This window comes from Anser cygnoides, chromosome 5, assembly GCF_040182565.1.
Source record: "Anser cygnoides isolate HZ-2024a breed goose chromosome 5, Taihu_goose_T2T_genome, whole genome shotgun sequence".
In the NCBI taxonomy this organism is placed as follows: Eukaryota; Metazoa; Chordata; class Aves; order Anseriformes; family Anatidae; genus Anser; species Anser cygnoides.
In genome coordinates, this window is record NC_089877.1 from 2,485,756 (window position 1) to 2,504,660 (window position 18,905).

The 18,905-nt window shown below is 35.9% G+C and overlaps 1 protein-coding gene across 39 annotated transcripts in view; it reads left to right on the forward strand.

Moving 5' to 3' along the window:
* IRAG1 (inositol 1,4,5-triphosphate receptor associated 1) overlaps positions 1-18,905 on the forward strand; it is a 109,374-nt gene that overhangs the window by 54,244 nt on the left and 36,225 nt on the right. For 15 of the 39 annotated variants that reach the window (XM_066997306.1, XM_066997317.1, XM_066997307.1 and 12 more), the window contains 3 exons: positions 13,547-13,638; positions 17,441-17,494; positions 18,220-18,410. In XM_066997306.1, the coding sequence (XP_066853407.1) occupies positions 18,342-18,410 (69 nt within the window). In that variant the 5' untranslated portion in view covers positions 13,547-13,638; positions 17,441-17,494; positions 18,220-18,341. The other 24 variants (XM_048070013.2, XM_066997316.1, XM_066997323.1 and 21 more) reach the window with 22 other exon arrangements.

Below are 18,905 nucleotides of genomic sequence, written 5' to 3' on the forward strand. Positions count from 1 at the left end.
TCTTTCAATTCGTGAGGCAAAACTGTTGGGAAGATGGTTTCCTAATGACTGAAGCCTGGATGACTGGAGATTTGGATAAAAGAGAAGACTGATGAAGGGAATTAAGACTTAAGAAGTTACAAATGCCTTTTTCCTTGAAGTAGTCATCATAGTGATAGAATGATCAAGTTATGTTTTGTTCCTACTTTGTAGCAAATGTATGTGGATATTTGTTTAATAAGGTTCTCAATTCCAATAATTTTAACTGGAAGAAAATATATCCTTCTGAATGCTTGATGCTAACACATTGTGTTTGAATCACAGAAGCTTTGAACTTGAAATACATACATGATAAAGATGATAAACATTTCATAACAATTGCTTTCCGGGCCAAAGACAAGAACTGAAATTATGTAGTTTAAATAAGAAGCATGCCTGTAAAAGTGACTATGGAAACAATTGTACAAGGTAGATTGAATTTACTTATATTTACTTATATTTCCTTTACAATAAATCTGGACAGCCAGAAAGAGGAAATATGGCAAAATTTTATAATGGAGGCAAATAATTTTAAATTATTTAGTGACATAAGGCCATTTTCTTTCCTTAGTCATTTGTTTGCAGTTTCCATTTTGAGAATGTGTGTGCAAAAAACCATCAATATCCCTACTCTTAGATCACTTATCAGTATTATGTTAGGATTGCTACAGATAGGTGGGACAGATTCTCAGTACTGAGAACTTTGTAGTTTGTGAGCTATTGAGGTATGATTTAATCTGTGTCTAACATGCCTCAACTGAAGAGGTAATGAACTAGAAGAGCGTATTCCCGTCCAAATCAATTTGGCGTGGCATTCTAAATGATGCTTGTCAATTATTACACTTCCTCTCCTCTTCCAAGATAAACTTTAAAATCTTTATCATCAGGATTTCAAACTTTTGCTTGGTTACTTTCTCAAAACAAAATTTTACTACTTGGTTTTGTGAGCTGTTTCAGATACAGCTACCGTTATGCATTTTGACATATAGCTTGATAAAATGCAGGATAACAAGGGCTATACTAGACAACAGAGCTGAAGTTTACAGTAAAAGTCTGGAAAATTATACAAATTTCTAGGAAAACACAGTGTTTCTCTTAAAATTATTAGGCTGAGAAGGAGATGGTATTGCAACTCCTCACTAGTCTAGTATCAAGAGTTGACATTTGTCTTTCTTTTTTTCCCCAAAATTTCTTACTGGCAAAATTCTGGGTAGCCAAGAAAATTTCTTGCGATGTCAGTGGGTAAGGCTTTTGACTTTCTTTTAGGAATGACAAATAACTTTAAGCCCCTTAATGTACATGTTTATGTTGAGAGACAATTCCAAAAGACAGATGCTTGCTGCTTTCTGAGTAGCTGTCCTTGAAGTGAAGGTAATCGTCAAGTAGATATTCAGAGACCATGAATGAAGTGTAGTAGGTATTTAAAAAGGAGAAGAGTCCTGACTATTATCATGTTCCTTTGATTGTCTGTACCACCAAGATTTGATGTTAGTGAGCTTTGATTGCTTAATCTGCCCTGCAGCCTTTACAACAGGAGGACAAGATGTAACCCCTAAGGTGAAGGGCACAATATTTATCTTCGTGTTACAGCAATCCAGTGCAAAGAAAACTTTGAAGCTTCAAGATAAACAAAACATACGGTTTGTCTCTTTGGAGCATTTCTGTACTGAGTGGAAGCTTTGATTGTGCTTTTCATTAGTGGAAAAGAAAGTAGGGTGCTTACAGAGTTTTACAGACAAGAATTAAATACAGTTTGGCTTTGATCTTGTGCAAGGATTGTTAGCAGTCTATGTACAGTTAGCATATGAAGTAGAATATAGCAATAGTGCATGAGGAGTTATAATGATATGTATTATCTTTTCATTGTTAAAACAATCACATTGTGTAATTTCTCATATAGGTTCAGCTTACTAAGTATGCCAGGAAAATATTACTTAGTGTGAAATAGCTTTTGAAGTTGTGAAATCATGTGACTGATACCATGTAGTCATTCTAATTATTTTTTTGCAAAATTTGAATGCCTCAGGAGGGAAGGTCATCCATCATATGTGACAGCAACTTTTTTTTTTTCTTTAACATTTCACTGACTACTGAGACCTGACTGACACTGGCTGAACTAGAAACAAATATTAGATAAAGGGAAGAGCTATTTTCAGCCTGTGTCTCAAAATGGTTTATTCCTCTCAGTTTGTACAGATGATTTGACAAAAACAAAATCATGTTTTTTCTGACTCAGCCACATGTGAGGCATTTGGAGCAGAAGTGTAGGCAGTACTGTGCAATATATCTGATAGTTAAGATGGTGTGAAGTTTGAAAAGTGCTGGATCTCTCTTTTCTCCTGCAAAGTTCAGTACTACTCGTATGATGATCCTTAATTGTTTTAATAAAACTGAAAATATGTTCAGTGACCTGCCACCCAAATGCCCTCTTTAAAACATTTAAAGTTTTTTCGTATTCAATAACCTAAAATGTGAAAAAGCAGGAAGATGCCAAACATTATTCTGAGATGCGTTTATTTCTTCAAGAAGGCAACTTAGGAATTCAGCAGAATACTATCCTATGGCAGCAGGATTTTAGTCCTGGCTGTGGTCTTAGCATGACTCCCATGCAATGGGAGAATGAAAAACACTTCTTCCATATGTTATTCTCTCTGCTGTAATATCCCTTCCTTCAGCAATGCTAAATACTCACAATGGATATAAAGATAATTATCCTCTGTTGACTTTCTAAATATCAGTTTATTTCAAAAATTGAACCTGCTTCTACCGTTCTCTGGAACGTACTGTTTAGAACTGGATATCAAGGTCACACAAACCATTTACCTAATCCATCGAGGTTGACCATTCACCTAATCCATCTTTAATACCCATCTACAAGAGTTAGAGCTCTTGGGGTCCAGAGGCTGTATAAACACTGCTATTACCTCTCCCTTGAATGCACCTAATCCTTTTTTGAACTCACTCACATGCTCTTCTTTTTACAACTTCCTGTGGCAACAAAGTCAATTATATAATTATTCACTGTATGAAAGTGCTTCTTTTGCCTGGCATCTGCTTTGGGCATCCTCTTGTTGTACTGTGAGGAATTGTGAGCAAATAATTTTTTTATTTTTTATTTTTTAAATTTCTAACCTGTTTCTACTCAAGAGTATCCCTTTTTCAGGTTGAAGAGCTCAAGACTGTTTTTGCATAGAAACCATTTGCAATTTCTGTTGTTCTTTTCTCTATGTACCCTTTGTATTTTTCTTGCATTCTTTCTGAGATGTGACTAGAACTGTTGAAAATTTGGACTTAGTACAATCCTATTCTATTTTGTTCTCAGTTCTTTCCTACTAATTCTTAACATTTTTGTGTTTTTGGCTGATGCTGAATGCTGTTTTCAGAGAAGTACCCAAAATGACTCAGATCTTTTTCCTGACTGGTAAAACGTAACGATGGGCTCTGATTTAGCTAAGTATATTTTAAGTTTATTTTTTCCATATGCGTTGTTTTACATTTTTTCAGCAGTGTCCGTTTCATAATTTTTAGTTACTCGATATCTTATTACTCACCTTGGCTGGCTTTAGATCTGATTATCCCATCTCACCTTTCATCAGCTGTTGTTCTACATTCATTCTTTTCCAGATCCTTCATGACAATGTTGAACACCACAATCCCTATAGGAGTGTCATCTCTGCAGCAGAAAGACAGACCTGTAACTCCTACCCCTTAACTTCTTCCTTAATCTGAGAAGTCTTTTTCTCTTGTCCTGTGAGTTTTCTTTCCTTCAGATATCTGGTAAAGAATCTTTTCAAAAACTTCTCTTGGAAAGTACGTATGGCCTGTGTTAAAATGCTTGTTGTCTTCTGTGAAGAAATTTAATGAAACAGCAAAGTCTGGAATCCTGTACAGGCCCGTCTATATCATTCTTATAGCTACATCTATTCAATAATAACATCTTACGTGAAGATCATAACTGTCCTACAGAAGAAATTAAAATAAGCAACTAGAAACGAAGTCTTAGATGATAATAAAATTAAAAGCAATCAGTCCTCAAATGAGATATGTTTCATTTTGGCAGAATACTAAAGCACTTCAAGGTCAATCTCAAGGAGGTGTTTGGACAGAATGAGCATCCTTTCTTGTTTATTCTGTTTGCTTTCATCTCAGTCTCTTTAAGATTTTTATTTCCCCTCCAGTACCTCAGGTAGTTAATGTGCAGTGTCTTGTTTCCATCTTTGCTGGAATGCTGTTCAGAGGTATTCTAAAACCCTAAAACTTTGTTTAATAACATAACTTCTGAAGCAATGCTATTTCAGCATTTCTTCTGTTTTAAATTTCTTAGCGATATAGTTCTATGGTACTGTTAAACTGCAGTGACTTGCTATATCCTTTTAAAGCACATTTTCTAAATAACCATTTTTCCCTTGTTCTATATTTTTTGTTTCATAATATATTAGATGATTGAATCTTTCTGTAACATTCTACAACTGTTATAAGGTTAAGATATAAAGTAGCCCTAATTCCATTACCTCAGCATAACTTTCAATGTTTAGCTTATTTAATAAGACAAGAGTTAAAAAAAAAAAAAAAGGAAGACAGTAAATGTTAATGTATACAGACTATAGACTTATGAGTTATCTATAAGCAGGTAAATAATATATTTAGTTTATTCTGATTATATATAAAATTAAAATTGGATATCTATCACAGTTTGTTAAGACGGTAGTGACAATAGAAATACTAAATTTGAGCACAGCTGGTAAAGCACTGAGAGTGACTGGTTCTGTTAAGTTTAGATCAATATCAAGATGTGGTTATTGCTTTTCCCCCATATTGCCACTCTGAGCCTCTACCAGAAGTTATCAAACTTCTAACAGATACAATGGATCAGGAAATGTCATGCAACCCCAGTTTGAGCTAAACTGCAGGTTGTGAACTGAGAAGACTGAGAGGCAAATACATGCCTTGTCTACTTATTCTTACTGTAGAGGTAGTACACTTTGGAAGAGACACAGAGGACAACTAGAGTGGAATCTTATATTTCAATGGCAAATCTTGACACAAGATATGTTCTGCTTTCCTTTTCAAGTCTCTTCCATAAGTAACTCTGCTCCCTTTATCCCCTCCTCGCTTCCCCCATTTTTCATTTTAGGCTTTGAGGCCAAAATTTAATATGTATATATTATATATATATATAAGCCCAGAAGTCTGTCACTCTCCCTGCAGAAGTAATTCTCTGGTTTAAGCTCACCTCTTCACTAGGGGCTTCCTGTGCCCAACACTTATTATTATTATTATTATTTTTAAATAATAAATGTGTGCTTTTTTTAGATGTTGATGAGATGAGATTATGCATAAAGCTAGTACATTGTTTTTGGATCTACTCCTGGATGTTATCAGTAAAGGAATGCTGTTGGCTGAATAATTTTATCAGGGAAAGATTTTGACAAATTGGAAATGAACATTTAGCTGCATTCAGTTTATGCTGTTTCAGAAGAGCAGAGCTATTGTTTGGCTCAAAGCTTTGCTCTGAACTGTATAATTACCCATAAAAATGTGGCTTTTTGTTACACTGCATGCCAGTCAATCCATAAAAATTCCTTTCTTGTTCTGATAGCTTTGATCTTTTCTAGCTTTCCTAGTTCTGTTTTTTGGAGAATAATCTTTGAAAACTGCAAGAATAAGGTTAGCAAACAATCTGTTCTTACAGCCTTAGAGTTTTGTATTTGGTAGCTTTCTAAGGACAAGAAAAAGTTGTGTTTTTCCTACCAGGCTTTCCAGCATATACAACCCAATCAAGATTTTTTCCAAATTACTGCAAATTATAATGCTCCTGAACATGAAACTTCAGCCAATAACCAAAATGGGCCCCACTTTCTTCCATGTGAGTACCTGTAAATCCTGCTGAGATGGATTTAAAAGTAGGAGGAATTACATACTTCGTTTAAATCTTGTTTTAGGAGCTTAGCTTTGAGGTTGCACATCTGAAAATGCTGATTTCAACATAGTCCGTGTTTGGTGTACTTCTGTGTTTCCTCAAAGTGAGGAAAGCAGCAGTAGGTGGTTAAATTCTTAGAGTCCTGACAGTTAGTATCTTGAGAGAAAAGCAATATAGGAAGATTGAGTTGCTATTGGAGTGGATAGTCGACAGGAGTTCTCTATTTTTGAGGACACCCGCAAAATAAAGCCTTGATTGTCATGGCTTTTTTTGCATTACAGTGTTTTCCTGATCCTGGAATTCTGTAGACAAGGACTTTATATGATCAATATAGGGGAAAGGCAAGTCAAGAATCTCTGAGTTTTGTATTAGTAACAATCTGTCTTCCCTTGTTTTGGATTCTGATAAAGCCTAAGAGCAGAGCTTTGAAAACATAGGAAATATGAGCTTGCTTTTCCTTTCTCATGGACAGCTGTCGTTTTTCTGACCATCCTTACAGCAAGTCAGCAAATGTAATCTTTGTTCTTTCAGAACTGATACATGCTTTCTCCCCTTTTCCCCACATTAAAATAAAGAGCTTAGTGTGTTTTGTTTGTTTTTCCCTCCTGAAGCTACCTCATTTGCAAATAACGATAAAGCAAGGGCAAATTGTTTCTTCTGCAATTTTGGCTGTGGCTGATAGACTGCAGCCATGGAGAAGTGTCCTTCTGGTAGACTTTCTGTTCCTTGACTGTACTATGTATAGGTCAGGCCGGGGAGATGAATTTGACATCTAAGAGCAGGAGAGAATCAGAGCACTTTGCTCCTCAAGCCAGAGATGACCTGAGAGAGCCTTGCAAGTACTTCCTGAGATTAGGTCTCCCTCCTGGAACATCAATAATTTCAGACTGGGGACAAGTAGGCAGAATCCTACTTCTTTCAAGTTATTAGTACCTTTGTAGTTAGTTGTAATGCCGGTATGATGCATCTCTCTATCAAAAGCTCAAATTAAAAGATGCAGGGCAGTTGAATCCTTATTTCAAGGACACGTTTGCATTGGGAGTTTGTTCAGATTTCTGATCGGAATCAGAACATGCTCCAAAGTACAGAAAGTCATAATGTAGGTTGCTTGCAGGAGAGATCATCTCTAAAAGTTCACCAAATTTTATTTACGATTGAGGTTTACATCACTGCTGTGGCTGTATTATGAAATATCCTCCTGTAGAATGCAAAGGAGTATCTTATTTTATAAGACATAAGAACAACTGTGTCATGAGCATCCCTAATGGAACAGTTTCTATGCTAACAGTACTTCTGCATGATGTGTGGAGTTTCGATAATGTATTTTACCTCAGTCTCAATTACCACATCATCCGGTCTGATGGAATACCTGTACAGCCTTTTAAATTATTAAATCAAATACTCTTCATTGGTTTCACCCATAAGTTCATAAATGACAATTTAGCATAATTAGCTAAAGAAGGAATACTTGATGGAACAGCTGTGAATAAGTTCCTCATCTGAGATTCATTCAGTCCACAGCTAATTTAGTCAGTAAAATGCACACTGAATTTCTTTGCTAAATTTAGCAGTATCAGGGTGGCCTTTCTCACTTTAGATATGGTGAGTCTTTGTTTTTAAATCTCAGTGTAGTTTTTAAAAAAAAAAAACTTTGTCTAAACTACTGAAAGTCTGACTTCATGTGGTACATAAGTTGAACGGTCCTCTTCACAGCACACCTTTTAAAAAATAAAGTTAAATAAATAAAGAAAAAGATGTGTAAGAACTTTGTAGTGTGAAAACGATGCTGTATGAATACATCTGAAAGGTACTTTTCAGCATATTTTTATTATGGTCCCAGAATAGTATTTTCAGTAACGATAACACAACCCACAGAAAACAGTGGATGGTTCAGCACTATAAGCAAAACGTCTTCTGCAAAATATGCTTGCAAAACCTTGTATTGCTTCAATAGGTCCTTTGAGCAAGAATAGGACTTTTGGCATGGGTTTTGCATTGATTTTTTTCCCTCTTTGGATAATCCTGAAATGAATTATCATGCTTTGTCCAACTAATTTTTTTTTTTACTACGTCCTGTTTCTGAAGCTTGATATTTATATAAGAAATTAGCATAGCTGTTAGCTTTCAAACTGTTCATATTCCCAGCAAGAACAACTGACGGTCTGCATTACAAAACTGGCATGTTATTGCTTATTCAGCCTTCTAGATCTTATGTTAGCAGGAGTGAAGGGATGGGGTTTTTGTTTTGTTTTTCTGACCTAATACATCATGGATACATCATCCCTGTATCCAGTTTGAGAAGTTACAGTATAGATGACTGTGCTGTTGAATGACTGGAAAAAGTGACTGGATCATTGGGTTCAAATAATATAGTTCATACTCTGCCTGGCACTACAAGTGAAGGTGCTTGAGGGTCTGTCCTTTTTGTTAGACGTGGACATCAAACAGAAACACACTCCCAACAGATTTATTTTACCACAACTTATTTTGACCCCCGAGGATGTTGTTAAACTTGAGCTTAATTAGGGAGAGCCACTAAAATAGTCAGTAGGTACACATCCTGTGAGGGGAGTCTTAGGGAACAAACTGATATTGCTTCGCCTGAAAAAAGAAACTACTTAAACAGGGTCTAACAGCAGTCTTGCAGTATGTAAGATGTTAATGAAAACATGGACTCACAAACTTTACCGAGGTGCATGGCAGGAGAATAAGAAGCAATGGTAATCAAGTATGACAAGGGAAGTTCCAATTGTACATAAGGAGAGAGGGAGGAGTCACTGGGGAGATAATTAAACACTGGAACAGGTCTCAGAAATTCTGCAGCTTGCCTTTGGAAGTTTTCAACTTCCCATTGGACAAAGTCCAAAGCAACTTAGTCTAGTTGCTCAGTGTCAAGCCTGCCACAAGGAGAATTCTTTGATTCTGGAAATTGATCCTCCAGTCTGACCGCAGTAATGTATAAGCGTGGTCAAGTAAACAGCACTTAATCTGCAAAATGACAGCTTATTTGAATAAGATGATACTATAGTTACTTCTTTCCTGGTGTAAAGCAATGTTTTAAAAACTCTCTGAAATTGCTTTCATTATTTTTTTTTCTCATAAGCAAGAAAGAAACATATCCATGCTCTTTTGGATATGTTGATTTTTTGCAATTGCAAACAATAGGATTTGTGTATCGCTACAGTAAGCAACTGGGAATCTGATTTTGTGCAGGAAGCATAAATAATATGCTTAAAATAAAATACTTTTTTTTTGCTGCTTTGCCACTTATCTATGCAAGATGGAGAACTTTAGTATAACCTCCTTGCTTGAAAGACTGCAATTGCCTTTTAAGAGCCCTATTTATTGTTAGTTTGTTCAACAAAGTATGTCCCCTGGGATTGCCATTTCTAATTGGGAAAGAAAGAATTTTGTTAAATTTCTTCATTTGGAAAATGTTTTTTTTGACTAGCAACAAGACTCATGGGTCACTAAGTAATGCTGTTCTGCCCTAATTAACTTACTTATGTATCTGAGTTAGGTCTTTGATAGTAACTTTCTTCAAATTATAAGAAGTAGATATCCAGCTATGCTGGAAAACAGAATATTTTGCAGAATGCTTGTATTTTCAAATACAATTTTTACATATTACTTGATGTAACAACCTTTAGATTTAGAAGAAGAAGAAAACAAACACACACACACACACACCAGCAACTTTGTTTTCTTTTTACATTAACTAAGAATATAGTCAGATGCCAATTAGAGAGAATTTCAGCTCAGGTTCCCAACTCAGCCTACATCACAGACAAAAATAAATGTGTAACTAGAATGTGATGTATAATACATGCAGTCTAAACAGTAGCAATGTATCTAGGTTTCTCCACATCTTTGAGAGGCAATAGAAGAAAAAGAAATCCAAATGACTGTTACTGACTTCATGATGCTTATTTATGCAAAACTATGTTTGTCTGTAATATTATCTGCTGGTGTTATTTAAATACTGTCATTAGCAATTTCCGTTGGGCTCTTTATCAATGTACAGTTCCTGCATCAGATAATTCTTTCAGGACCACAAGACCAAGATTGATGCTACCTCCTAAACGAACTAGCATGTTTCTTACAAATAGTAGGTTATTTAGGAGGAGGAAGAGACCAAAATCTTTTGTCACATGTCATTTTTAGTTCTTCTGTATTTTCTCTTATTTTAAGCTCACTACCTTCTATGTTGTAACATGATAGGAAGTATCTGGAGGAAAAACTTAGCTCTGGATTCCTTTTAAACCCTCCTGAATGACACTTAATGTACTATTCTCCCACTCTTCTTCACACTTTCTTATATGCTGTTTGTTATGCTTAGAAATCCTTATTCTCCATGCCAAATATCCACCCACTCCATATTCACAATGTTCCTGTAAACTGCATTTCCTTCAAGGCTATCAAAAAAATCTGCAGTTAAGAAACATATCAACTCTGCCTTGTAATCTGACAGACTTCTGATCACCAGATTTGCTACTGCAGGCTGAATTCTTTAACTGTGAATAAATCAGGGCCTAATTTTTTCCCTAGTATCCACGTGTGCTATCGTATTCATCAAATGTATATATTAAAGTACCCCAACATTCAGCCCAGCTGGTTTCTTAGAAGCCATCTGCCTGGGCTCTGTTGTTTGTTGTCTTGTTCCTGTCAGTCTAGCTGAAAGCCCACTGATGATTGAAGAGAAGAAAAGAGGTCACAAAGAAGTAGGATGAGGTAAAAATTTATGTTTGTAAGTTAACAGAATGCGTGGAAACATGTATCTCTAAATTACAGAGTGTGGGGGGGGGGTTGCTTTTATTTATTTATTTATTTTTCCATTTTCATAAAACATGTGAAAGAATTGTTGAAATGATAAAAATCAAATAGTGATGAGAGTGATTAGTTGAAATTTAAAATGCAGGAGGCCTATCTAAAATTTTCAGGACGATATCATCTGTTAGGCAGTTCTGACAATTTCAAGACCTAAGCTGGCACTGGACATACATATGCACTGTGTTATTCATGTGTAGCAAAGGTCTGTTAAATGATTTTGAAAGACAGATTTCTGTGACGTAAATGATCTACCATGATGAAAATCATAAATCTCTACCTGGTTCATTGTTGGACATCTTTTTCCTAAATAAGGATTTGAGTGTAAACCTTTAGTAAGGTCATTGAAATAATGGTAGTTTTCACTGGTGTTTGAAAGACTGAACCATGTGCCTTGATATTCATTTTCATATCTTCCACTTTCTGAAGAAAAGTACTTGTAAGAGAAATAAACCTAAGCATTGACTGCTAACAAAAGAACAATAATGTAACTGTTGCTAAAACAAAGCTGACAGATACTATTTCACAGCCAAAAAAATGCAGTTTTCAGATACAGTGCAATCTTTTAATAAGTCTTAACTTTGTGTTTAATTATGTTAAAAAATAATTATCTCTGTGTGAAATCCTAATGTCTAATTGTTTTTTTCTTTTAAAGTATCAGGGAAAAGCCTAAAACTGAGACCAAAATGGATCCTACTGGAGTTAAGTACATAAATCCCAGAAAACATAGTATGTTTATTCTGTTGGCTTAGTTACTGAGTTTCTTGTTATGCTGATGTAAAATTTTGCATGCACAACCAAATAGATGCTTGCTGTATTTTTCTTACACTTCTATTAGTTTCTTTCTTGGTTATATTATCATAGAATCATAGAATGGCTTGGGTTGGAAGGGACCTAGAAGATCACCTAGTTCCAACCATATGCCATGGGCAGGTTGGAACTCCCACCAGACCAGGTTCCCCAGGGCCCCATTCAACCTGGCCTTGAACACTTCCATGGATGGGGCATCCACAGCTTCTCTCTGGGCAACCTGTTCCACTGCTTCACCACCCTCTGAGTGAAGAATTTCTTCCTTATATCTGATCTAAATCTATCATCTTTTAGTTTAAAGCCATTACCCCTTGTCTTCTCAGTACACTACCTGATGAAGAGTCCCTCTCCAGCTTTCTTGCAGGTCCCCATTAGGTACTGGAAGACTTCTGTAAGGTCTCCCTGGAGCCTTCTCTTCTCTAGGGTGAACAACTCTAGGTCTTAGCCTGTCTTTATAAGAGAGGTGCTCCAGCTCTCTCTTTGTTTTTGTAGCCTTCCTCTGGACCTGCTATAATAGCTCCGTGTTCTTCTTAAGCTGGGGGCCCCAGAGCTGAATGCAGCACTCCAGGTGGGGTCTCACAAGAGCAGAGCAGAGCAGAAGGGGAGAATCACCTCCCTTGACCTGCAGATAATTCTTCTTTTTATGCATGCTAGGGAATGGATGGCTTTCTGGGCTGCAAGTTCACATTGCTGGTTCATCTTGAGATTGTCATCAACCAACACCCTTAAGTCCTTCTCCTCAGGGCCACTCTCAATACATTCTCCGCCCAGCCTGTATGTGTGCTTCGGATTGCCCTTACCCAAGTGCAGGACCTTGCACTCGGCCTTTTTGAATTTTGTAAGGTTTATTGTTGTGACGAAATTATTCATGTTTATCCCCTTGCTCTTAGGTTGCAATCTGGAATCGTTATAATTGTCTAGAATAATTAAGTTGTATTAAGTTGTTGGAGGATTCTTCTTGGTACTTCTCAAAATGAGAGCAGACGTCTTGAATTCATGTAGTAGTTGCATACACTTTGCTTGCAAAAGTGTCATTCTGTATGGCTGTAAACAGAAACCCTATTTTATTTATCTTCCAGGTTGCACCTTGTATAATTGTATGGATATTATTGTAGGAAGAACTCAAATCACTACCATCATTACAGAGACACCTTATATTAGTCCTGGGGCTATGACCATGTGTTTTAGTGAATGATGACTAAAATGCCATCTTAACATATTGCAAACTAGGTATTAAATTTATGAGATACCAACTTCTTAACATAACAAATAGATGCAGTAGAAAGCCATTTTTTATATGTTGTGGATAATAAGGAAAGTATCTTCTAATTTCCATGTAGTATGTCTTGTCACATAAAAATGTAAACGAGTGAACTTTAGCTGTTTTTTTTTTTTTCTTTTCTCGTGGATGTTCATATTATACAAAAATTTTGAAGTGCCAGTGCAAAATCTTAAAGGTTTTCTCTTAAGACATTCTGAATCTGTTGTTATATTATTGTTTCTTGGTTTTCAAATACTGAAACTGCTTATGTATGCCAACAAACTGTGTATCTTAAAAGCTGTAACAATGCTTTGTGCTTTAGAAGGTTCCCCTGTGATACAAACATAAGAAAAATACTGTGGTTTCCTCACACTTGGTTTGAATATAGGTGCAAAACATGATTCAAAATGCTCTATTAATTCTGTATGTTTTACAGCTGTATAAAAGGAACACAAAAATATACCTTTCTAATATGGTAACTTTTTACAACCACTTTGCAATACAACAAAGAGGAAAGTTACAAAAAGCAGCTCACAGCTGTCCGGTTCATCTGTGTTCATGAGTACATAACTCCCATTGTTGACAAATGACAGTTGCTTCACTTGACCGGAGGCAGCAAAAGCTCAATAAATATTAATAAGAGTGCTTTCTTAACTGTTCATTTCTGCTCTTTTTTTTTTTTTTTCCCCTATATCCTTGTGATGTGACAGAGCATTTGAGGTCATCTGCCAAGCTATCAGTGGAGATGGAGTAAAGCACCTTTAAGCCTTTGCTAACGCGGTGCTCAGCTGTGACTCAGAGGGTAAGTTAGCTGATCATACTTAGCTTTCTCTGCTGTGGTAAAATGAGTTGCAGAGAGAACACAGTGAAAGCCAAGGGCCTCGAAATACTTTTCCCTTTTATGGAGTGGAGCTCCCAGATCACCATTTCCTGGAGATTGTACTCTAAGCCTACACGGTGGTAAAAGTAAGTTCTCTGCATTCACTGATCTGTATCTGACTACAAATTTGAGCTCGGGATCATTTTTTTCCTAACTATTTTAAGCAGTAAGTTTACAATAACAGACAAATGTTAAGAAGCACTCCATCCTCTCATCCTCTCTCTTTTTTTTTTCCCCTTTCTTTCTTTACATTGTCTCAGTGTGGGAATAAGTAGAATCTGGTGAACAGCATAGGTATTTTGTTCTTTTTTAACTCATTTTGTAGGTGCAGAAGGCTTGTGCAGACTAATGTTCTAGAACTTCACCCATGTCTCTTCTTCTTGTGACATGTGAGTTAATAATCTCTACAAGTATTCAATTTTAAAAGGCAATTTTGAGGGTCTTGCAATTTCAGGAGTTGTTCTTGGAATCATTTACTCTGATAAAAATACTGCAATAATCTCATGACAGACTTGGATAGGACAGAGCTAGTCCAGACAGAGCTTGTTCAATGCCTAGCAAAAGATGAATCTTGCAGTAGTGTTAGTGACTAGGATACTAACATGTTCTTGTGCACCTTGACCATTTTTAAGGTGCAGTTGTATTTTGGTATCTATCCTTTCAATATCATAAGGAATAATTATTCTGTGTGTTTTACTTAGCATTTCACTGTCTTGCATGTATTGTTAACAGATCACTTTCTTTTTTGGCTGAAATATATTTATTCTTGTAGGAGATAAAGCTGGTGAAGTTAATGGCAGCATGACTCCAGACTCCAAAAGCTGTTCAGCTGGCAGATGAACCAGGCTTAGTACCAGGATAGTTATGCTCGCTGCACTTAGGGTTAGGCTTCAATAAGCTGTTAAGATGTTTTTGTAGGTAGAGATACTGAATTTCTACAGGTTCCAAGGCTGTACTCCTTTGTAATGCTCTAATGAAAAAGGAAAAAATGTATCTCTAATAAATTCTTCGAGGACATTTTTCTTTTTTTTTCTACATCTGTGAGATGCAGATAAGCTCCTCTAGTTCTTGGCAGTGTTCTGATTAAGCCCTCTTTTTCTATATGTTTTGTTTCTCACTGACACGTACTGGGGCTGATTTTCATTACCTGATCAAATAGGCATAAGGTCACTTCAACAAAAAGATGGAAGAAGAACATTGCTTCACTAGTATCTTATGGTTCCATCATATCTAAACCATCCGATTTTCTACTAGTATGAGAAATCAGTAGTTAAGACATAAGAAGGCAGAACTCCTTGCACAGCGTGAAGCAAGAAGTTTGCTCCTGGTTATATGCATTTGCATTTATAAGATGTGATGTTTTCTGGTTAACAAGCACAAAGTCTTTAAAGGATTTGGCCTACTGGTTTTAAGAACACTGCACAGCTTAAAAATCATCATTCAGAAATTCTGATTGATATAGTCTATGAATTAAACTATATGTTTACATATTTTGTTGAAATAGCAAAAGTAGTAGCCCTTATTTCCACACCCAAGCAGACTGTAGCAGTGCCATCAAGGTGTGCAGATTCTCTGTTTGTTTGAAGAAATTTCAGAATATGAATAAACATATGCAAGCTTTTTGTTTTTACAGTTCTCAGAACTAGAGTTTTCTGGAGAGGTATTAGAGAAAAAAAAGGTCAGAAGAACAAATATTCCCACTTATCAGCCCCACAAAGACTTGGAACTTTTTCCTCTCTTTAAGATAGCTTTTTAAGGAAGTCTGAGTAAGGTTCTAATTGTGTCAGACAGTGGCTGAACTCAGCTGACTCCAAATCTGGGGGTTGTTAATGTGGTGTGAATTCATCTTTCTACCCTCCATTCTCACTTGGCTGTACTTTCTATGCTGCATCTCTAAAATAACACAGCTTGAGATTTTTCCCTTTCTATTTTTAGATAAGCCTGTTGACTTCTTTATCTTTTAAAATTTTCTTTGCTTTTTAAATCTGAAAAATGAACTGAAACTTAATGTGCTTAATAGCTCTTTCTTGTATCAGTATGACTTGCGTTACTTCTATTTTTGTTGAAGTATACTAGGAACTCATCTAAGACAAAAAATCAGTTTGATGTGTAAACTTATACAGCTCTGCACAGGACTCTGGAAATACACTTTTGGCCATGGCTTAAAACATTCCTGATTATTCAGGCCTAGCATTCTGTTGAATTGAGCCTATCAGAACCATTATAAATTTATAATGCCAATGCTAACGGAGCTTGGATAAATAGCCAAATTAATCTTTTTTTTTCTTTTTTTTTTTTGTTAGAATGAGTTCTTGCAAATACAAAAAATGGTTAGGATGCCAGCATATTGTTACAGAGATGAAGATGAAGAGCAAGTCCATGTCATTTTTTCATTTCCATGCCTCTGTCTGATCCTTGTGTGTTTTTAGCAGTTGGTGACTATTGTTTGGTACAAAAATACTTAACTGCTGAAGTAGAGGTTTAACGCAACTGCTATCTGCTTGATCTCTGTGGGTTTATTAAAATGTCCTCTTAAATGTCTGTTTTCTGTGATATTAGGGACTTTAAAGATGATTTTAACATGTTTATTAAGGAAAAATATATTTTTGTTCATGGAAAACTTCTATTTGTTTCCTTTTATTTGGAGTTAGAGGTGGGTAAAATTGTGATACAAACTGAGCTTTCACTTATTGCAGTAGAACTAAAAATTAACCTGTAACAGGTTCTACAAAAGCTTGAAACTTGCTCTTACAGTGATTAGCATATCCTGCTCCAGGAAGTAAATATACTGTTTGGAGACAGTGGGGGGGAAAAAAAAGAAAATAGTCATCTCTTTATTGGTCTTCATAATGACATAATTTGTGTTGCATCTTTTCCACAGTCTTTACCAAAGGACTTCAATGGAATAATGGTATTTTTTTCAAAAGCACAGTAATACTCACAGTAATGCTCATGTATAGATGCTTTTTCAGTGTATTAGTTCTACATGGCATTTCAGATGAAGTGGACTTGTATCTGATTCTTCTAGCAAAAGAGAAAATGAAATTTCCAATAGAATGTGAAATAAATCTAGTAAATGCATAGGTCTTACCTACTTCCTTAGTCTAAGGTTTTCACACATTATGTAGGTTTTACAAGTTCTGTGAAAGCTGAGGTGAGGAACTGTCACTACTGAGGCTGCTTCGGTATTTCCTGTGACTTTCTTCTGTTGATTTAAAATAAATATATATATGCACTGTGTGTGTGTGTTTATATGTGTGTATAAATATATAGTATTTTGACAATCTTATTTTCTTAATTTTAATTTAATTTTAAAATAAAACAATAAGTTCTTTAATAATTTTCCCTGCCCTTCCCTGAAATGGATAGGAAAACTGTAGAAAATTAATTTTAGGTTGTCAAATGCCTTGAACTTTAAATCATCTCACCATCACCACTCTTTTGCTCCATCCATCTTAATCTCTAATAGAATAAAAGGGTAATAATGAAATTAGTAATTCATCAGTTTTGGGAGAATATGAGGTTTTAGACATTGAACCTCTGCTGGATGTGTATATTCATCTCCTTGACTTACTATTGAAGTTGTTACTACATTAGAGTTTCAATGTATAGCTCCATTCTATGCACAGCTGCAAATTAACTGTTAAGGGAATATAGTTTACTAGTGCAGTTGGTTACTGTATACCCGATTGTCTCTGATAACCGCCTAATTTCTCACCTGTAGGCGCCACCAAGGAATCGGATGATTTATTTATGAGGACTGTTCCTTAACTGTCCGGTAGGTGTCAGGGTAAGTCTTGTAATACACTGCAGCTAAAAGGATTAATACCTCTGATTTCTCTACTTCAGACTATTTTACATGCTTTAATGCTTACAATATCCGTGTGAAGGCAGTAGCTAAAGTTGATACTAACAACAATAATTTTCTCAGCTAGTAGACAGTGATTTCTTTTTCCCCGTTCAGGCATTACTGGTATTTTCTTCAAAAGTGTACTGCACAGTGCTTACGTAGATGTACACCAAGAATCTCTTTTTAAAGTGTTTGAAAAGTTAACCTAGGCCTTTAAAGGGCTTCAGCACATGCTCAAATAAAGAGTGCCACCATCTGGGTTGCCAATTTTACTCCCAGAGCTTTTCCTTTCTTTGAGATCTGAGATCATACTCTGTAGCACTAGGACTTTGTTGGTTACTAAAAGGCATGTTACAGATATCCAGGATGCTGCGTCCTTCTTGGAGGATCTTTAGAGATGGCAGTTTAATCACAGCCAACACAGTCACAGTAGAAAAATACTAATAATCTGTGAAATGGAGGGGAGGGGTAGGAATAGCAATAAGCATGCATTTACTAAATTACACTTGACCTTGAAAGCTTTAGTTAATAAAACTCAAGACAATGCTTTTACTTTTAAACCTTGATACTGTTTGTTATCGTAAAGTGATCTGTGTATTAGAGCATAGATTTTTTTAAATGGATTTGACTTGTATTTTTGGCATCTAACACAGCCAGTGGATCACAAGGCCTCTCAGTGCTTATGCCTTCAGGCTAACTTGAAACAGTCTCATTCTCAGCAGTGTGTGCTTGTATTAGTCCACGTTGTGGTTCAACGTACTTCACACCATCCACCATGCCAACCCTACCTGAAGACAAGGATCAACCAAAGGTGGCACAACACAACAGTTCTTCACCTGCCAAGGTAAGAACTCTTACAAATGCATGTTTCTGATACTTGTTTTGGAAACCTGAGGCTGAAACTGTTAGTTTGTATACCTTTAGGAATTTGTAAAATAACATCTAGTGCCTTGCTGTATATTGGTGGGTTTTGATTAACTGATGAAGCTATGAATGATCTTTCAGTTGCTCTCTCAGAATTTTGTAAGTATTTTATAGATTAAGGAGTGGAAATTGAATTGATGTTATTCCAGAAAACCTTAATCTTTGAGAAAAGAACTTAGATTTCTACTTCACAGTAAACTTGAAACATCTAGTGTTGCTTTTATAGATGTATGAGATGATATCCAATTTGCGTGTGTGTGAAAGAAGGAAATCTGATTTTTGGTTTGTACTCAGTGCTATATTTGTCATAGTAGTAGCTGAAAATATACTGAAACTATACCAAGTGCACGTGAGAGAGACAAGAGACATTCATCACTTTGCTAATCCAATTGATTGTATACATAAATTTTAACAT